At 38.0% G+C, this 22,376-nt stretch overlaps 1 protein-coding gene across 2 annotated transcripts in view; it reads right to left on the minus strand.

Annotated features, from left to right (window-relative positions):
• rnf31 (ring finger protein 31) overlaps window positions 1-19,738 on the minus strand; it is a 47,888-nt gene extending 28,150 nt beyond the window's left edge. Inside the window, exons 1-12 of one of the 2 annotated variants that reach the window (XM_088430119.1) lie at window positions 19,627-19,738; window positions 16,323-16,368; window positions 15,484-15,682; window positions 13,552-13,698; window positions 12,599-12,754; window positions 10,787-10,843; window positions 7,095-7,299; window positions 4,688-4,868; window positions 4,195-4,328; window positions 1,708-1,880; window positions 1,230-1,409; window positions 995-1,150 (exon numbers count right to left, since the gene is read on the minus strand). In XM_088430119.1, coding sequence (XP_088286245.1) covers window positions 995-1,150; window positions 1,230-1,409; window positions 1,708-1,880; window positions 4,195-4,328; window positions 4,688-4,868; window positions 7,095-7,299; window positions 10,787-10,843; window positions 12,599-12,754; window positions 13,552-13,698; window positions 15,484-15,681 — 1,587 coding nt within the window. In that variant the 5' untranslated portion in view covers window position 15,682; window positions 16,323-16,368; window positions 19,627-19,738. Of the gene's footprint in view, window positions 1-994; window positions 1,151-1,229; window positions 1,464-1,707; window positions 1,881-4,194; window positions 4,329-4,687; window positions 4,869-7,094; window positions 7,300-10,786; window positions 10,844-12,598; window positions 12,755-13,551; window positions 13,699-15,483; window positions 15,683-16,322; window positions 16,369-19,626 lie in introns of both variants that reach the window. The other variant, XM_088430118.1, reaches the window with a different exon arrangement.
• Between the last annotated feature and the right edge of the window lie 2,638 nt (window positions 19,739-22,376).

A 22,376-nucleotide genomic window follows, 5' to 3' on the forward strand; every position in this document is an offset into this window, starting at 1 on the left:
AATGAATAGATCGCTTGCACATGGCTGAGCAAAGAATTCTGGGATGCCTTTCCTTTCTTGTGTGACAGAGGCGACATCCTTCAAGCATCAAATGGGATTTCTGCCAAGTAGTGTCTGTGAAAAGTCACTTAACTTGGCTCTGAGCAAGGAATTACAAATCAGTTTGTGAGCTACAAGTTAAAAGAAAATGAGAAGAAATGATCTAGTTCTAGTAAATTAAACTCAGCAACACATTATGTTTTACTTGGGCTTAGTTTTTGTATACATGGCAGATGACTTTTGCTCACATGAATTTGTTTTATGGAACCATAATGACAATAAGATGCTATAGAAAATCAATGGATGGATGGATGGATGGCTGGAACCATGATTGTAAATGGCATTGGGAAGAATGACTTTTGAGTTAAGGGCTGTGTGAATAACATTGACGTATATATCCTCCCCGGTGCACGTTTGCTCCATAAGCAGACCATTGTGTGGGAATGTGGGGGGACATTTAAGCAAAATTAAGCAAATTTGCACCTGCAGGTGTTTGTGATGTTGGCACAATGAAGGCAGTATGGTGTGTTTTGGATGTGGTTGGATGATTGTGCGACAGAGATTTATTTTAATTGGGATTGCTGTTATTATTTGGCATAGCTGAACAACAACAACAGAAAGGGCTCAACTGTACCAATGCACTACGAATGACGGAACAACAAAAAATTGTAAAATGTCTGTGCGATACCCCAACGATAAGACGAACTATTTCAATAAACGTAATGCATATACACAAGTCTAAACAACACATTCTGATTAATATGTAGGCACCATATGGAGTTTGCAAGCGAGTGGAGTCGCATAGAACACATTATTGTAAAAAAAAAATGTGTTCCTTAACTTCTTCTTCAAAAATAACCGTACTAAACCCTATGTAATGTGAGCCATTTAAAGTCCAGTTGTTCAAAGGCTTGAAACAGCAAGAGTTACAAAAATGAGTGTTTGTGTCACATACAGACTGATGGAAGAGCATTGCTGACAACAAGGTGATCTTGTCCAGTTGCTGAGGCAGCTCTGTCTTCAACCATTTGCAAGGCAGAATGCTAGTATCTTTAGCGACCCTCATGCATGTGTACACCTCCTCTGGGCTGATGCCATTTTTCTCTCCATCCTGACCAAGACAGAAGGAGCAAATGCTATAGACAAGACAAAAAAGACATAAAACTGTGGACCGTATTGCGAGGACTTGCTCGAATCAGCTGTATAAGCTTTAGCCCGTCCTCTTTCATCTGTCGCTGTTTTGAGGAGTTTGTGTCTTCCCGCATCACTTCTTTAGGTTTGACTGGCAGAGCAGGAACTCGTCTGACTGGTGACGGAGGACGCAGCTTTGATGGCAGAGGTGCAGGCTCTGGACGGGCTAAGTCACACATCTCACAAATTGTTGCAGGTGAGTAGTTGAGATATGTACAGAACTGACACACCCACTGGCCAGAAAGATGTATGACGATAAAATGATGAAAATAAGAAAGCACACAATTATATTAGTAACAGTACTTCAAAAGACTAAGCATAGTTAACATATTCCAAATAGAACATTTCCTTCCACACTGAGATGGATTAAATACCACATACAATATTAGCCAACTGTTAAAGTTGTTACATAGAAGACATATTAGTGGAGAAAAGATGAGCGACGACACAAATTTTCAACCCAAATAATCAACTCACCTGGCTGTCAGGGTCCCCTGGCATGCCCAGCACAGGTGCTGGTGGTCTGGGAGGGGTGATGGGAGGATGTGATGGGGTAACTGGAGGTCGTGTAGCCAAGCGGGGTCTCTCACACACCTCACATAAAATACTGCTGGCTGCGTTGACCATAGTACAGCTCTTACACTGCCACTCTGTATGAAAACATAAAAAAGGTTATATTTCTACAACCTTTTCATTCCTCAAGTAAGGGCTGGGCAATATGGAATTATGGGAAAATATTGGAAATGATGAATTACTGGAATGATGGGAATGATCCCTAAGGGAGGGAACATGCCCTGAATAGGCCATAACACACTGGTCACTACACTTAAAGGTAAATTAATCCTTTATATCTTTTTAATTGTGTGAAGGCTTTCGCCTTCACACATATGTTATTCCTCCTTTTTATTCTGCCCGTTTTTCAACACGTTTCAACTCATTCCCAGTTCATCCGATTCACACCGTTCCAATTTCATATTATTCCACTTATATGTAAGAAGTGTGCTTCCATTTCTCTCATTCCAATTATTTGTTGTTTTCCCATAATTCCCTGTTTTCCACCCCAAAAATCCCATTGACTTAACATTGGGTGATTTTACATTTCATATTTACAGCTTTCACATTTCATATTTTCAATATTTAGCTCATTCATCTCGCCTTAGGGATCATTCCCATCATTCCAGTAATTCATCATTTCCAATATTTTCCCATAATTCCATATTTATCACCCTTTTAAATTCACAGTTCATTTCCAATGGGAAGGCTTCCCAATTTCCAATTTTTTCAGTTTTTCCCTTGTAACTTTTACACAATTTAGTCTATTCAAATGGTTTCAACTTTACTGTATATATTAATGATTGTTCTTTGAACTGCCTTTTCACTACTTCCTTTCACCGACTAATTTATGTTTTTGCAATTTCAATATCCACACAATTTCCACTTTTTTCATTTTTTCCCTTGCATCTTCTACATTATTTGGCCTATTCAGACCGTTCCAACTTTGTAATATTCATATTTCTTCACAGATTCAACCCATTCAAACATTCAACGTTATTCCACCATTCAACGCCTCTCCCTTCAGCGCTTACGCCTTCACACGCAATTGCTTCAGGAATTGTGCATTTTCTAGTTAATGATGTTATTTAACTGAATGCATGTATATTATATAAGTAGCACTTACTATAATATTTTGGTACAATTTTTTTAACGTGTGTACAATTAGATGTACATGTTTTTATATGGGGTTTTACACAAATTAGCTAATTAACATAGTTTTGGATTGACCGCCCTACGCCTTAATCGCGTGAACCGGGGGCCCAGTGAAACTTGTAGTAAAACCTCATTTTCATGGGATGTTGAATGTTTGTGTATATTATACTGTAATGTGATGTGAATGTTGTTTGCATCCATGCTACTGGTTAAAGCAATGCCGCCGCAAATGTTTATTTGCAGCAGATATTAGACCCCATCTTTGATTTAGTCACCGTATTTTCCGCACTACAAGGTGCACCTAAAAGCCTTAATTTTTTTTAAAAAGCTGATGGTGTGCCTTATAATCAGATGCGCCTTATATATGGATCAATATTGAGATTGGGATTTGTAGATGGGGAATGAACTGATAAAGTAAGCTTTACCTGTTTCTTTTGTGTGTTTACAGTTGAACAAGGTTGGTCATATTGACATTGACTTATAATGCTCTTGAGAGTTTAGAGTTATTATTTGAGTTATTATTATTAATACCTTGAGTATTACTATATTGGGATTGAAAAAGTTTAAAAATATGTCAGTAATTGAGGGTGCGCCTTATAATCCGGTGCGCCTTATATATGGAAAAAGTTTTAAAATGTGTCATAAATTGAGGGTGCGCCTCATAATCTGGTGGGCCTTATGGTGTGGAAAATACGGTACTTAGTAGAATTGTATTGAAAAGGAATGGGACGAGATACAAATTGAATTAGAGGAGATGTCTCACACGAACGCAATGAGATTTGTGCAAAATGTTTAATATCCTGCAAAATAATACCTAAGATAAAAATTCCAGTTTTCAAAATCTGTCCTTTTTGTTGAGCAAAGAAAATTAACATGCAAGTGAGCAAATGTAAAAACAATTTTGCGTTCAAACCGAAACAAAAAAGTTCTTTACAATAGTGTGTTCTACAGTAAATTAAACATGGCATTCTGGTTATTGTTGTATTTGTAAAATATAAATTAAGCCGCAAAATTTTTTCTATCTCTTCAAAATGTGTCATGAATTTTTATTCATCCCTGGGGGAGGCCATTTTGCCATTTTCTGTCGACTGAAAATGACAATACGGGAACGACCAATCACGACTCCTGTTTTCTGGGACGGGCCATGTGACAATTGCAACCTAGCTTAAGATTCCGATATTAGAAACCAAAATAAAATGTAGCTTAAATGGAATCAGACTACAGAGGTCATGATAAGTACCAAGCAAATGAATAGACCTGTAATTGTAGCTGGTGGAGATTCATCTGCAGCAGAGCTGAGTGATTCATAGCGAGGGCACTCACAACCCTCACACAGCACATCCAGGGTTGAGTTGACTTTTGCACAGTGAAGGCAATGCCATGTGGAAGTACTGAAAGTGGCAGGTGAAACTCTGGTCAAGTGTATATCAATTAGAAACTTTATAAACATTTTTTGATTATTACAGTCACAGCAACGATTTCAACTGTTCACTTGATAAAGTGCACATTAAGCAATATTGGATTTAAATTAAATTTGAATTCACCGAACTTATAACGACTGTAATGTATTTATGATGATATCAGTCATGTCCAAACAATCCACAAGGAAGATGAGTCACCAGTAAACCTTTTCCCAGTCTTAACACATACTCTATTCCTTGAGGTGTTTCAAGTTTAAAAGCTGTGATTATTCCGTGAATATAAGTATTGAACCATTACAACTATTAACGTGGAATGTATTCAGTCTAACCTTTTACTATTCCCACTTTTGGACGTTGTGGTGGAAGAAGTGGAGGATGTGACAGCAATTCGATGGTGCTTTGCCCTTTCCGGGTAAGAATGGTAGACTCTGTCACACTCAGAACACATCCCCTGGAGACAGGTCAGGCAGTGGACTGTAATGCGAAAAATTCCACAGATATTGCAGTTCTCTAAAAGGGATTTAAGAAAGAATACTTTCAGTTATATAATGTAGAAACCAGAACAGCATATAGACTAAGTGCACACTTGGACAGAATTGTTGGGACCTCTTGTTTAATTAAAGAAAAAACAGCATATAGTTTTTGATGGGTGGTTCAAGTGAAATATTAAAAAAAAAAAAAACATGATAAACGCCTGGACAAAAATGATGGCGACCCCTAAATATATTTTTGAGTTGTCTCCACAAATTCAATGATTTTTATTACTTTTATTTAGGGCTGCACAATTAATCAAAATTTAAACGCGATTACGATAGTGACTGCCACGATTAATTAAGATGATAATCGTCGATATTAACATGTAAAAAGCCGACTACGAGTTATGTCAGATCAAACACTTTCAGTGATCTTGCCACCAGGAGGCAAAAGCAAGGTTAAGACTTCATTCATCTTAAGAAATAGCACGCAAGCAAATCCTGCAATAAGTGCAGCAGCTTGGTTTATGCTTGACGCGTTCATGCGTTTATGCCGCTATGTGCGGTGTCCATGCTGACCAGATTTTAAGCTGGAATTTCTGTTTTTATTGCTTAAAAGAAGTTTGCCGGTAAATACCGTAAACAACTCCTGGCAAGCCCACGCACAGAGGTGAGGAGTCTGATTAAAAAAAAAAAAAAAAAGAAAAAAACGCTTGGAAGAATTTCAATCGTTTGAATCTACTAGTGTTGTTTGTAGTCTTTAGACTCCATTCACTGCCATCAGTATGGGAGAAGATCGCCTGAATACGGGGGAAAAGAACCGCCGTTACATACGTAACTGTCGATTACGCGTGTCTTCTTTCACGAGTCAAGAGTGGAACGCGATGACTACGCTGAAGGATTGATGACATTCGTGGTCAGCCCTCCTCTTAGTATTAACCCAATCAAGCACTGTACAGTAGTAGTGTAGGTATATATGTATGCAAACTGTTATTTTGCTATCAAAAACACATTCTCATTGTTTTTGTTCATGTTTTCAATGAAGGGAAGGACTGTTGAGGTTTCGTAGGCCACTAATCCAAAAAATAGTAGTGTCAAAGTCATTGTTGAGCAGAAAAATAAAACATCTTTTCACGAAAAGCTCATTTTCTTCTTTAAGTCCACAATAGCTTAGTGTCACTCAAATTACCAATTTTCAAACTGTGATTTCTAAAGAACAGAATAAGATAAAATCTTACTTTTTTTAAGTAAAGAAAAAGATTTTGGAAACCAATCTTTCATATGGTACCACTTATACATACATATATGTGTATGACATAGCACACAATATTTTCTCGACCTGAAAGATCCATCAAAATCGGCTGGCACACTAGGGGTTGCCTTTTCAGATACAACTTGGTCCTGAAAGAGTTAAAATTGTAACATTCTTTTTTGGGGGTAAATTGCAATGTCTTGTGTCACTTGATGTGAAATGCAAAATGTGGAGCAATCCTTGCTGTGAAATGGTCATGGTTTATGTCCTGTTCTGTTGGTTTTTGGTTGTGGGTTTATTTTGGGGGGTTGTGTTCTTTACTGTTTGTGTAGTTCCTGTTTCGGCTCCTCTCTTGTCATTCCGCGTCAGTTTGATTCGGTCCACCTGTTTGCGTTTACCTGCCCCTGCTGTGTCCACCAATCCGCTTCCCCTGCCTATTGTTTCCTTCCCAGCTGTTGCGCGTGTGACTAATTAGTGTGTGTGTATTTAAGCTTAGTTTTTGTTACAGCTAGCTGTCGCATTATTGTCTCATGTCGGTATTCTTGATTCTGAAGTCTCGTGTTGCTCGCCTCTTGTCTGTGTATCCCTGCGCCCACCCGCCAGTTAGTTTTTGTTGCTGTGTCACCCGCCCGTCTGCATTTTGGGAGTTTTGTTGCTGTCAGCTTTTTTCCCTACATTCTGTTCTTACCTTCCTTTGACTATTAAATATGGAATACCAAACACACTCCCTGCCTTGGAGCCTCCCTGCTCCTGGGTCCTCTAGCACCGCAATCACCCGCATCACCCTGCATCAAAACCCCAGTTTCCAAGTATCCATTTGATAGCATTCCTAGGAAAACATGTAACCTCATCACTGATGAACTATTTTTAGAACATGCTCCTGGGGCACCATGAGTGTGACCTCTGCTTTAAGTAATTGTACTTGTTCAAGGCAAAGAAATTAGTTATGGAAAATTACTAGTTCTTATAGAAATAATTCAGTGCAATGAAGCCATACTGTTGTTTCCTCACCTGGGTGTTTCTTGAAGGGAGGGAACATGCCCTGAATAGGTTTGAGACTTTGATGGTTAGAGGAGGGTGAATGAGCGTGGCTGGTCTCCTTCATGAAATGATGGTAGAGAGGGAAGCCAAGCGACTTGGACTGATTGTCTGAATGATGTTCACTACAGCTGAAAGACGAACGGCTGACCACAGCATCTGTGTTTAGACCCACATCCTAAACACAGACAAAATATGGTGTGGTAGTCAAAGTAGATTGATTTACATTAAGAATAACGCTACGTTCACACCAAATGCGACGAAACGTGTCGTTTACGCTACACATGAGGCATTTTGTCGCTCGGTCAAGATGATCACTTTTGTGAAGTCACTTTTTGTCATGTGAGGGGTGGGGAGCGAGCTGTGCACTTTACAGTGGATCTGGAAAGGAGAGCATTGCTGAGAACTTTATTTTTCTGGGATGAAGCAGAGCCAATATTTTCTCCTATAGCATCTGTTTCTTCTTTTTTACCTTCTCCCATTATACAAGCCAGGTGAGTGCTCTTGCTTGGCTCGGTTTTTGTATTGAAAAATAAGATGGCTGTTTTGGATAGCTCCCGGTGGCCGCAAAACAGCCGCCATGATTCATTCCTGCCCCCTGAGTGAGACGTTCAACGTTCCCGAAGTTGAATGGCTGTCGCGACGCGATGTGACACGCAACAAAACTTAAAAAATTTGAACTTCACGCAACAGGCGAAAGTACGCGCCGCACGGCGACTCTCGTCGCTCCATACATGTCCATCATGTCACCCGACGCGCCAACATACCCTGTCGCGCAAACTCCATTGACTACAATACAAAACGCCTCGGTCACGTTCGGTGAGAACGCAGCATTATATGTAAAGCAAGTGCATGGTAATCCATGGTACTCCTCAATTGCTTCCCAAAATAACATAAAAATGGCTGGCTATTACAGGGCAAAGTCAAACGCTGCTGCTGGAGTTGCTTGTACACGGCTGCGAGTAGCACAGCTCAGTATACTTTCCAACTCTAATGTCATGAATTTTATCAACTAAAATTGCCTCTTTTCTATTGTTCTGTATGCTGATTTATTCTGACATTACTCTATGTTAGACAGGCTATTTAACCTCTTCTTGAGCTAATTAAGGAATTTGGTCTATTCCCTGGCTTTACCATAAACAGGGAGAAAAGTGTCCTCATGCATCTTTCAGATGGTTTAGACATAAGATTTTTGGATTAACTACCTTTTCTGAAATTGCAATTGAGCACTTTGAATATCTAGGAATTACATTCCACAGGAACCGTAAACTTATTTTCAAATTGAACGTTACAGAATTCCAAAACATTCCGAAATTATGATCGATAACTGGAAATTACTTCCAATTTCTCTAAGTAGACGAATAAACATTGTCAAAATGATTATACTTCCTAAATGCAGTTCCTTATTGCAGAATTACCCATTGTTTAAAATTAGATGACTCTTTTCTGGTCTCCTTTGTTTGGCCTACCAAGGTTACTCACATATCTTAGGTTCATCTCCAAAAACTCATCATAAGGTGGTCTTGTCTGCCTATTTTGTGACACTATTACAGGGCTTGTGACGCGAGGGCTTTGGTTTATGGCTGGCCTGATATGGAAGCTTATCCCTTTAAACCTTGTACTGGCACAGCCTTATTGTCTTTCCCATTTGGTAAACTAGAAATACCTCTGAAAACATTTGAACACAACTTTGTTTTACACAATTCTGTGAGTTTGAAACCAATCAAGAGAGTATTGGATTTTCCAGATTTTTTAGGTTTCTGCACCTGTATGCAAAAACCCAGCATTTAAACCAGCCAAATTGGATCCCATGTTTATGCAACAAGCTAGCTAATGATAGTTTTTATCTTAAGTATGTCACATAGTGTTGAATTGTATGTGTTTAGCTCATTAGCACTTTCCTTTGTGCTAGGTACAGTATTTCCTTTTGGTACATTGTAGATTTAGAGAATTATTATTACATGTATAGCACGAAACCACACATTAGCATATGTAAATGTTTCGCATCGATAAACATATTCGTTTGCATCAAATTAAGGTTTTGTATTGAAAGGAATATCATTTATAATTCAGCTAACTGATTGATTTAATTGACAATTTATGTACATTTAGTAAGATATATAATTTTTGCATAGTTTTTGCGAGTTATGTTTGGTGTATTTTCTTTTGTTTACAGTTTTACAATATAAATGAGTAAGAGTTGTACTACTGACACAACTAAATTAAAGATGTTACACACATTGCTGTTTGCTGTCTGTCTACCAAGATAGAAGCCATGATAGCATCTAGGAAGGACAGAACTTTGGGGTAATTAAAAAAAAAAAAAAATCCCCTTATATGAGCAAACGCCACACCCCAAAATGGCCGACATGCCGAGGACACCATTGCCCAGCATGCCTCACCACCTCAGGTGCAGCTGCTTAAGTAGGGATAAAAGCAGGCCTGGCTGATTGGCGAGAGAAGACTGTGCTGCTGAGGAAGAGACACATGAAACAGGAAACAGAGTACCAATGAATCCAAAGCCAGGGAGCAGTTTGAAGAGGTTTTATTTGGACTCTGACAGTTTTTTTGAACTGCTTTAAGTTGAACTTTGTGAGCCAGTTTTTGAATCCAGTTTTTGCATTTCTGATCATCTATTTTTCCTGCTTTTAATTGTACTTTGTGAAGAAAGTAGTTTTGAACTCTAAGAACCAACCTGTTTTCAATTACTGCCTTTTGACCACCTGTTTTGATATAGTTTCTTTGAACGTTGTGTGACGAAATAAACATTCAATTTAGAAAATATTACCTCTGTGGCCCCATCTGCCCTGTCACACCTCATGCGACGTTACAATATATAGTTGTGCTAATTTCATTTTATTATACAGTATATCAAACTGTGGAAGTATTCATGACTATTCAATAAAGCAAACAGTTCAACCAGTTTAATATATTTTTAAAACTGTAATTTTAAATTGTCAAAAGATGTTTTCTGTCTACAATTGCTTGCTAACAAGGCGATGAAGCCAGCAAAGCTAAAGCGGCACTTTATTTTATAATGCTGTTTTTAACTAAGTAACCTTTTTTGGGGACATTGACCTGGTTTGTTATTAGGAGACGTGCAATTTGCAATTTTTATTTTCTAAACTTCAGTGTAGCTGAAAAGTAAGAAATATACTTGTTGTCAAATTATTTTTTTTCCAGCAAACATTTGCAGTTTGGGTCCTTGGAAAATGTGCTTTCTAAAAAGGGTCCCTGTTTGAGAACCCCTCCCCACCCCCCGACCCCCTTTTTTTAGTCTTTCACTTAAACAATTTGGGATCTGAGATTTTTCAATTATACAGTGTCATTGACAAGAAAACTAGAACACCTGATGTCTAAACTGTGATCATTGGCTGTTCAGTCCATCCTTTAGCATGTTCACACTGTTTGCTCATTCTCGGTATGTTTTTAAAATTACATTTCCATAATTATGTTCAGCATAATTCTGCAGACTAAATAGTCCATGAGTCTAATTCAGTCCGACCTCAACTGTCAGCCTATCCGTCACTATTGCAAATAGGAAGGGACTTTACACTAAATGCTCTGCATCCTCTTGATATATCTGGAATTGGAATTGGCCGACAGCTTGCACTAAAATGCACTCAAGTAGGGCTGTATATTTAGAGATAATCGTTGGTGCTGACCTTGTGCCTTAGGGTAGGAATGATTCTCTCGTAAAATTCCGGGTGAGGATGAGTTTCCTGGAATCAAATAGGACAAGAAATCATGAATGTCTTTTGAAATGCTAAGTCAAACCTGATACTATCTTCAAAACAACATTTCCATACTTTAAGTCATGGACATCAAAAACTGAAATAATCATTTGATGTACATACCAGCAATAAACAAACAAAAATAGCATAACATTTCATATTACATACTCTAGTAAGGAGAGGCAGCTACAGAAGATGAATGGATGGACTGTATACCGTATACCTACAGGGCAAAATACATAGCAATCACAGACCATACTTTATATGCTGGATGGATATACAGTATATTAGGTGTGCAAAAAATGATTCACATAAGAATTGGGATTCTCATTTAATATGATTTGAATCGATTAAAAACGTCACTAAATCGATATAGATAAAAATAATTCGATACGCTTCCTGTTTGCTTCTGAACTACATGGGAGGAAATGCAGCCGCCCTGTCCACGTCGAAAGAAGTCTTGTCGCATGAAAGCCACACAGGGTCATTTTATCTTGCATAGAACCCCCAGTCAAGGTCGATCAAAAGTCATGTTGTACTTCTTCACCTTCCGAAAAATTGCACCATCAGTTGCCACCTTCTTATTCAGCTTCTTACTTATGGTTTTGTAGCCCAATAGCCAGTCTCCTGACCGTAATCCTATTGAAAATCTATAGAGTGAGCTGAAGCTCAGTCTCCAAGCGCCAGGCTCAAAACTTTCGAGAGTTAGAGATGATCTGCAGAGGGAAATGGGATGAAAATGTCTCCTGATGTGCATGTAAACCTAGTATAACAACTATGCGCTTGCTAACAAGGGTTTTGCCAGCAAGTATTAGATTATGTTTTGCTAGAGGGTAAATACTTATTTCCCTCAATGACATGCAAATTATTTTTTGTTTTATGTAATTTTCTCTCTCTTTTTTTTAATACCCTTTCTGTAACTGTTAAAATAAAGGTGCCATAAAAATCCAACTGCCAAAAACAGCAGGGGGTCAAATTCTTATTTCCTCACCCTGAACTGGTTGCCAGCCAATCACACGCCACACAAAGATTAACCATTCATGCACCAAATCACTCCATTTTGTAGTGTCCAATTCACCTGCTATGCATGTTTTCATGGGAGGAAGCCAGCTCAGAGAGAAAGCCAGGTGAATTTGAACTCAGGTCCCTGAACTGTAAGGCGGATGTGCTAACCACTGCGCCACCACACACATACTGTACATACAATACAACTTTCTCACGATTCAATTCGATTCCGATTTTTGGTTCTGCGATTCAATTGAGAATCTTTCAGTCTGCTTTGCATTTAATACATTTATGAAGTGGAGTTTTAAGCACCATGTTTTTTTCCCCCAAAAAACAGTATATGGACCACTGTTACTTTGATGCCCATTAAAATATTACTTTGTAGTGTGAATTAAGTTGAAATGAAATCGAATGCATCCTTATAATAAAAACTGAAGCCATCAAACATCAACAATCTACAATTGAATGACTGGGATTGTTACCCAGCCCAACTCAGTGACAGTTTTTTTGTGAAGACACAATTTTCATCAACCATTGAGTTGTACACCTATAGGCCTTTAAAGGAAATCAAAATGTGAATGAAACAGTTTATGCATGTTTCAAATTAGCTAAAATTTTAGGGAAAAGACAACAACAACAAATCACATACTAGGTGAAGAGAAACCACAAGTCACCAGAAATGCACATCAATGAGTAGGATTGGGATGGGAAAAAGATGAAAAAATAAAAGAAGCACACCTTGACAAGCATTTCAAGCTCCATCCTTAGGCTCATCACTTCCAGAGTTACTGCTGCAACTTTGCCAACATCAGGATCTGTAACATCATCGGGAAAGCTGAGCCCATCTGGCTGCTGATTCGAGTAACCATAGAGACAAAGTACTGCTCTTCCTCCCTGGAAGAATAGTGAGAAGATCAATGGTTCACTAGGACAGGTTTGCTGCGGCTTTATTTTGCACACTGGCAAGGAAATAAGAATCACGTCATCTCTGATCATTTGTACCTGGTACGGTTTCATCAACATGCATTCTATGGTAATGTTCTTAAACATTTAAAAGCGCTGTTCATTATCTTAACCGCTTATCCTCACAAGAGTCGCAGGCATGCTGGAGCCTATTCCGATTATTTGTAGTAGAGGAGGCTTTTATATATCAGGCAAAAATTGAATATTTGTCAGAAAAATCAATTCCATTGGGTGCACACTCTTTTTGTTTAATGGGATAGGTGTGTAAGATTTAGAGAGTTTTTCATTACGGACAGCAAGAGGTGCTGCATTTTCCATTGTCCGTAGCTAGAACAAACATGGCCGCCTCCAGAGAAGTGCCACCCCCCATGTAATGTAATTTAATGATAACTAGACCTATGATTATATTTAAAACATACTGGTGATCATTAAGAACACATTCATTTGCAAGTTTTTTGAAATTTACAACCATTTAATTTATTCTTTTTTAATTTAAAATAAAAACTGTAAAAATCTTACACACTGTCCCTTTATTGCATTGTTGAGTGATCAGACTGGAACAGTATGGGCTGAAACTTGAAACCAGGTCCAGGGAAGATCATAACTATCTGGGATGCACTCCCTGTGGTTGCAATCAGAGTTGTAATTATCGTTTTGTATTACTGCTTACAGTTTCTAGTGAGGTGATTGTATCCTCGTACGCCACCTATTTGCAGTCAAATTGTTACCTGGATCGCATCAACGGTGGCCCTGAACACTGGATTGTTGTGCTTGACCGTTCTCCAGTACTTAGGTCTGTTGGGATTTGTCAGATTACATCCATACTTTTCCAAAATGTTCAGAGCTGTAGATAAGCGCTGCAGTGATTCTAATGTCTGAAAAAAAGTAAAAAGACTACAGTAAATAGACTTGAAGATTTAAAAAGCAAATTTATTACAAAAGAATTATTCCATCTTATTGCCCCAAAAAAATCTGCGCAACAATATAAGTATTGGTCACAAGAAGGCATTTCAAAATTGTAAAATTACAACCCAAAATGCATTACTAAATGCATACGAAATATGTAATTATTACGTATACACCAAAATGAAAATGTGTCTCAGAAACTGAAACTTCCTTTATGCCTAGCAACAAACAATACGCAAAAATTATTACTTTTCACGCTATCAGCACCAACTTACAAGACCAAACTTTTAAAGCTATCAGCACTGCAACTTACAAGACAAAGTTACCTGTTGTTATGCTTGTGCCAAAGGGCTTGCTAATCACTTTAGTGACAAAAGGGAACAGTCATATGAGCATTTAGCATTGAGCCGTTACCAAACATTTAGCTTTGGTCCCTGTTGTATTACAAAGAATCAGCTTTGTGTTTCTTATGAAAGTTACCTGTACTTTACTTACAGCTCAACTGTTAGCACATAGCGCCAATGTACCGTGATTCCCTAAATATAAGACGCACCTGTGTATAGCGCGCATCCTTAATTTTGCGGTGAAAAATATTTTCTATGTTACCGTGTATATGACAAACCAACACTTTAGCAACAATGTAATAACTACAGCAAAACAATTGCACAAGATGTACAACCACAGATTTTGATTGGGCCATTTTCTTTCCTTTTGATGAAATAAGATGCCTTTCATTTTATTTAATTGGGGCGGCTCATGGAACCAGAGGTTTGAAAGTCTGCCTCACAGTTCAGAGATCTGAGTTGGGATCCACCTCGCTCCAGCCTTCCTGCTTGGAGTTTGCATGTTCTCCCTGAACCCGCGTGGATTCTCTCCGGGCACTCCAGCTTCCTCCCTCACTCCCAAAACATGCATGGCAGGTGGATTGGACATGCATCTATCCATTCATTTTCTAGAGCTGCTTTCTAGGTTTGCTGGTTCCTATCCCAGCTGCATGAATGGTTATTTGTCTTTGTGTGCCATGTAATTGGCTGTCTGACTAATGTTTAATACATCGATGGGATTTTTTCCATCTCAGTCTGAACTGCTCGACTTGCAAATCGATAGTTAGCAGCCAGCGCTAACGCTGGAGACTAATGCTGCTCATTTTAATCGTGGGAAAGGGTCATTACAAATATGGTTTTTAAAAATAACAAGTACAGAAAAATACATGTTTTGCCACATGTGAACAGATCAAATATTCACTATCACTACCGCTTGGGCTCACGAAGATGTTTAAACATGTATAGCACCAATGAAAAGTTATGCTGTAATAAATGCACATAGACTTCTAATGGTCCAATGTTATTTATACAATTTGTATCCATCCATCATCCATTTTCTTCGCCGCTTATCCTCACTGGGGTCGTGGGTATGCTGAAGCCAATCCCAGCTGTCTTCAGGCAAAAGGCAAGGTACACCCTGAGGTGGTTGCTCGCCAGTCGCAAGGCACATGGAGACAAACAATAATTCATACTCAAAAACACACCTAATGATAATTTAGAGTGTCTAGTACACCTGCTAAGCATGTTTTTAGATTGTGAGAAGAAAACTGAATACCCGGAGAGATTCTATGCAGGCACGGAGAGAACATGCTAACTCTACACAGAAAAGCCTGAGCTGGAAGTGAACCCGCAACCTCTGCTCTATTACACAGCTGTGCTAACCAGTCTGCCAATGTGCGGCTCACAATAGATGTTTCAAATTTGATTTACCTCTTTTCTGTTGTTTCCAAAGCTGTTTTTTATCACCATGGTTTCTGCACTTATGTGATGGTATTTGGAGCATGGGGGTAAAGGAAGATGAGCCATAACCACCACACCAGCCCGCACTTCCAGCACCTTACCACCGGAGTATAAACACACTTCTGCTTGACTGCGCGCCTCCTGGAGCTGTTCCGATAGGGAGGGCATCCTACATATACAAACACAGGGGACAAAAGGTCACTGAGTGAGAAATTTGTTTAAAACACTTTTTTCAATGTTAATTTTGTTTAAAAGGGAATCCAAATTTTCTTTACAGTAACATATTCAACAAAACCCCAGTGATCTAAACTAGCCAAATTATTCAGATTAATAGTGCATTTGTGGACTATGAGTTAAGCGGCAAAATCCACCCGTTTTTATCCATCTTTAGGTGCGTCCATTTTGCCAAATTTACATCACGTTTTCTCATGTCTGAGGTAAACCAATCACCGCTCAGACGGCAACTGTGACATGACCAAACTAAGAAAACTGGTGAACCGTGATAAGGCAAGGGCTGATAACTGGATTGGCAATGAATCACGGTTTTAAGTGTCATGGTTATTTGAAACATTCCGAATCTGTCAAAACCAGAAGTTTAACAGGCAATTGCACTGTGCAACCCTCACTGCGTATCATATACAAATCCTCCTCTGCTGCAGCAACCAATAACATTGTCCATTTTCTGCTTTGTGGGCTATAATAAATATAATTTTGGTCCTGTGGCTAACTACAAGTGCTGGGCGACAATACTACTGGTAAATCATTCCAAGCGCTACAAAACCACCACATTAAATGTTACAATACCTTACCTTTCGAGTGAGGCCACGTTCCAAAGCAAAATTGACGGCAGAGGAGCTGGGCAAACAGCAGAAAAAGTAAAGTTTATGACAGCTTTTCTGCTAGTGTAGTCATATCTTGGTCTTCAAAACGTCAAGTCATCCGTAGCAAGCTCCTGTATGTGTTCCAGAGAAGCGCAATAATACGAGCAGCCATATTAACGAACAGAAGAATCTCATGTTGCATTTTAATTGAAATGGGAATTTTGAGATTAAGTTTTGTTTCTTTTATATGCTAAGTATTTTTTGTAATATAAAGAAAAAAAACCTGTATAGAAACGACCGTATCTTGAGGTGTCACTGTATTTGAGAAATTATATCATTAGATTTCTCCTTGTTTTTTGTCATATTTCTTCACAATGTGAGCAAAGTCACAAACCTGTTTTGTTTATGGTTGAAGAGCAAAAATGGCAGAAAAAGAAGAGTAGGGAGTGGTATGCAAAAAGAGGCACGTGTGGCAAAGCGCTACCTCTGTATTCCTGCCACAACAATGCCATGTGAATGATTATTCTCAACTGCTGGGGACATATTAAAGCAGTCAAGGGCATGCTTGAATAAAAAATGTGGACATACGTATTTTAACAATTTTTTTCAGTTTTTTTTTACTCATTGTTAAGATACATGCCATAGATTTTTTTTTAAAACGTTGCCCAATATATCACAATATGCCTTTGCTGTATCACAATACACTTTTAAGACACAATACTCAGCAGTATCAACTACTATGAGTAACGTAGTTAACATGTTATCATATGCTACTTTCACGGAGTGTTTTACATGTTATCACTCAAGGTAGGACGCGAGCTGACCAGCCTACTTGGGTGTCACTCAAAGCAAAAAAATTGGGACCTCCCCCAAGCAAACAGTCAGCAGTACGTGAAGTCTTCGGCTTTTTTAAAAAAGCAGGTGAAGTTGCGAGTAAGCTACGAGCTAGAAGTCCGCAAGCGAGAGAGAGATAGTGTGTTTGTTGTCAGTTAATGACAGAATCCGCATTGTACTTTTAATTGATACACATATGGTCGTAGTTGTGAATGATTTATTTGAAATAAACTACCATCAAGTGAAGGTAGTAGAAGGTAAAAATATTGTTGTGCAGTACAGTATATTTATAGTTATTTTTATCCCAGTACTTCTCAATTATATTTTGCCAAGACCCCCTAGGAAAAAGCAAACTTTTAGCACCACCTTGGCCCCATTTGACAAGATGACTATAAAAATTGTATAAGTATACCTTCACCTGTATCCTTTTTAATATTAACAAAAGAAAAAAGCATCAAGTGCATCATTGTGCCTCAAACTTAAAAAAAAAAAGATGAAAATGTTTTATTGCATTTACACTCCACATGGTACCATCCTGGCAGCACCCCGTGCCCCCCCCCCCCCCCCCCCCCCCCATGGGTGCTCGCCCCACTATTTGAGAAGCACTGTTTTATACTAAATGCCCACGTTTCAGTTTAAATTAAATGTGTACAATCAGAAACAATGCATGTGTGCATTTATTGGTGTGCAAAACCCATTTTTCACATATTTATTTTGATGTAACATGGGAAGTCTTTGTTATTGTAACAAATGCTGTATTATACATATTTTGTTAAAAAATAGAACTGTTTTGATCATGTAGAAAAATTGCTATTTGTCACGTCTTTTGCCTTTTTAGTTTGTGTTGATTTGCAGACTCTCTCCTTCCCCCGCATTGGGCGGGGCCATCGGACACTCACACCTGTTGTGCATCTCGTCAGAGGGCTTTATAAGCTGGCTGGCAATCACAAGCCTTTGCCGGGTTATTCCTTCGCCAAGCTTGCTTGCTGTTCCGTGATTCCCAGCGCTCTTGTCCTCACGTCCTCCCTTCCCGAGTCCTTTTGGTTTGTACTTTGTGCGTGTTATGTTTTTCAGTTTGTGAACCATTTCTGTTGCTACTTTGTTTGCAGCCATTTCCCGTGAACTCACGCCCTCCGTGCTGCCCTTTGTTCCCGTGGACTTTTGATCCAGACGTTCTCGTCTCGCTTTGTGTTGGTACTTTGTGACTTTGATTTGCTACTTTGCCTTCGGACAGTTCTTGTGTTTTTCTCACGCCTTGTGCGCTCTTTTTGTTAATAAACTCTGTATCACCACCTCTCGTGCCTGGTTGGGGTCCATCCCCATTTGGGATCCGCGTTATTCGTGACACTATTTAGCAATAAAAAAAATTAAATTGATTCATTTTACAGCTGTCACTCCAATACCGAGAAATTTATGCCCAAGATTCCATCAGAATCTGATATCGCCCTATGCCTAGTCGTGATTGTGGTCATTACTTCAGCAGCTTTGATGTTATTTTCATTCATTATCATATTGGATATAATTTTTTTCAACTTCAAAAGGGGAAATACTACATTATGGACATTTTAATTCTGTCCGTGATGGCACAATAGAACCGTTCTCTGAATTCCATGCAGGCAAAATGGAAGTAGTTCTCACTCACTAATAGTGGGAAAGGTTCTGTTTCCTCATAAACCTTGTGATTTACTCAGGATTAGTTAAGAGTGTAATGCCTTCTTTTGTTTTATGAATGATGTTTTGAGAGGCTTCTACGCCATACGAGCACAGATGTGTTTTAATTGCTACCTGTGCACAAATAAATATCTATGGGGTGCTTGTTGACTAATCAAGTGTGAACTTGAACAATCGAGTCATATTTTGGGGGATTCTACCTATTTATGAGGAGTCTTTAAGCAAGGTGGTAAGATGACGACCTACTTAGGTAATGTGACCAAAAACAACAACAAAAAAACACGTATTTTGGCTGCTTGGTTATGATTCTACCTCAATAAATTGAAATTACAAGAAATGCCATTATTGTCCTTGTTCTTGCAAGTGAAATTGGGATTTGTGGCAAACAACAGGGCAACACAAATAAGTGACACATGACTACTGGCATTTTAGCAAATAAAATTCTAGTCAAATTTTGTCTCAGTAAGATTTGGGGGAAAAATATGCAGTTTATATTAACCATGTGGTTTTAAACGTAGTATTTTCCACACACGGTCAGGAGCTAGGATATAGGTTTTAAAATGCATCAATGCGTAATTGATTCTTCACGTTCCAATGCGCTGCAGCCAACATTCTTCGTAATAAACCCCAAGCGATAAATGGAAATGTGCATCGTGGGCAATCATTTCATTCTCTGATGAAATGTCTTCAATCATGTTCACGCCATGTGTTACAAAAACGCTAGCAAGCTCCTGGCATAAACGTAACGAGTTTTACAAAATTGCTGTATGTTCACGCAGCTGCTTACCTCGTATTCACAACACAGCGGAAAGACTCCACTGCCCTGGGAAAAGACGCACAATATTTTTCAGGGTCTGAGAAATTGAAAGACGCGACATCTTCGAGCGGCAGCAGTTGCTGTAGTGTGCGTGACGTCATATGAAGCGACGCCAATGTTGTGCCATTTAAATTACGTTAAAAAAATTACAATGTAATTGTATGACTGTATAATTGTGCCCATGAAAATTTCAAAATTTTAAAACGACATGGATACATCTGTACATTTAGAGAGGTTGTTTTGTGTGCCTGTGTGCGCGTGCTTGTGCATAGCACTGTACGCGCACGTGCTGTTGATAACACGCCTGTGAAAAAAAATACTCTCGGGTCCTTCCGGATTTGGAGGACATTTTATACGTCTCATCCTTCAAATTCTGAATCAAACACGTAGAAAATACTCGAACGTCCAATTTCTATGTGAATTTATATGTTCTGAGACCAAATGAAAAAAGTAAAACAAATAAATACATTAAAATGTAATAATAATAATAATAATAATAATAATAAACAATAATAATTATAATTATAATAATAATTATAATAATAATAATTATAATAAAAAGACAAAACAATGATTGACAATCGTTTTAAACATACCAAATAAAGCTGGCGTATCCTAACGACAAAGTCCCAAATAAAACAATGCTTGACAATAGTTTTAAACATACCAAATAAAGCTGGCATATCCCAACGACAAAATCTCAAATAAAATAGCTAAAATTAAATTTCAATTTCAATTCGGGGTTTTATTCACTTGTAAATATGGAACGATTTGTCTTAATAAACAGTTCAAATAATGATTATTATTCAAGGAACGTGCGTCCTACATCATGCACGTAAACTTCAATGCCTGAAATTAAAGTATTTAGATATATATTAGATTCTCTATTTTTACAGACTTTTGTGTTTTCTGAAAAATCTAGAGGAAAAAAAAAACAAGTGCCTATTATTTAAAGAAAGTGAAGATATTTGTTATTTGCAGATATTGTTCGAATATGAGTGTACTGTACTTGTTTGCTTGACCTCAGGCAATATCACCTACAACAAAATCATAATGACAATATCCTCCATTATGCTATATCATTATGCTATAGCTATAGTTGAGGGATAGAAACATCAAGGAAACAATCACATTTTTTTCATTAGATTTTAGGTTTTATTGCCTTGACTCACGAGAATTGTACTGTATTATGAAGCTAAAGTAGAAATGTATATGTTGAAGGATTTTGAATTCCTAAGCAGCATTTACAGTGTTTTATGATGATTTCAACTATTGCAGGGAGAAGAAGGGATGACAAATGATTATGGACGGGCATGCGCCGATCCATATACTGTATATTCTAGGTATTTCAAGGTACTGATACCTGTGATGACAGCCTTTACTATTAGCTACTTTCCTGGAGCAGTGTATTGATAACGTGATAGAAAGTTACAAAGAAGGATAGAAATTTTCCACTAATTTCATGAAATTTTAAGAAAAACACTATGTTGGAATATGTAGATTATTTTTATGTATTTATATGTAGATTGTACTTACAATTCTGTCTTTTAGCCACTTCCACTGCTGTTTTGATTATTTTCATATTTTATTTGGTATCTATAACCAGTCTTGCAAGTAATGCATTACAAAAGTAATGTAATTACTGTAATGCATTACAGCAAAAAGCACTGCATTACAAAATTATATATATATATATATATATATATATATATATATATATATATATATATATATATATATATATATATATAATTACTGTAATGCTTTACTTTTGCTGTAATGCAGTAGTAAATTGCATTACACAAAAAATAGTAATATTTTACTTGATACAAATGAGAATAACGCAATACTCCCAATAGCAGCAGACCACAGGTTGAACATATAAGAATATAATATAAGAAGAATATAACAGTTAGGTGCACTTTGTGCCAGCATCTTAAGAGCTGCCCACTCTGCCAAATAGCACCAGTAATTTGACAAACAATTTAGAGTGGTGCTATAGCAATGTAATGTTAGCGGAAAAAAAAAAACACAGATTGAGAGTGGGGATAAAACAAAGCAGACAAAATGACCGTTTTCTCACCCTGGGATGCCACTTTGACATCAAGAGGTCAGGAGATTCGTGGCAGAGTACGTCTCGCATGGAAGTTGATTCGCCAGCATTTCGAAACCTTGTCAGCGAAAGCTCTGTCACAGCTAGCAATAATGACAAGTTAAGCTAACACTAATTTTCACTGTACAATTGCTATTAATAATAGTCTATAAATAGTTCTGGTCAATGTGTATCAAGATGAAGCACACAAAGTTCACGTTAAACAGTACATTAAACACAATAACGATGATTTAGGTTAGCTGCTAACGTTAGCCCCACCAAAACCATCTATTCAAGATTCAAGAGTTTTATTGTCATGCGCATAGTTTTACTACACAATGAAATTCTTATTTTGTTCACTTCCCCGAGCAGACTTGGGTTTGGGTTATCTGGTTTTTGTTGATGTTGTGAGTTTTCAAGTATCTGTTTTGTTGGGGTTCCTGTCGACTTCTGTTTGGGTTCATGTTATGTTTTCCTCGTGTCAGTCACATTAGTATAATTTGTTCCACCTGTTGTGTGTTCCCGCCCCCATATTTCATCCAATCAGTTTTCCCAGCCTCTTGTTCCCATCCGGCTGTTGCCTGTTTCCCTAATTAGTCTACTTGTATTTAAGCCACAGTTTAGTTTA

The sequence above is a fragment of the Hippichthys cyanospilos genome, chromosome 12 (assembly GCF_059441005.1).
Source record: "Hippichthys cyanospilos isolate Australia breed blue-spotted pipefish chromosome 12, RoL_Hcya_1.0, whole genome shotgun sequence".
Classification (NCBI taxonomy): Eukaryota; Metazoa; Chordata; class Actinopteri; order Syngnathiformes; family Syngnathidae; genus Hippichthys; species Hippichthys cyanospilos.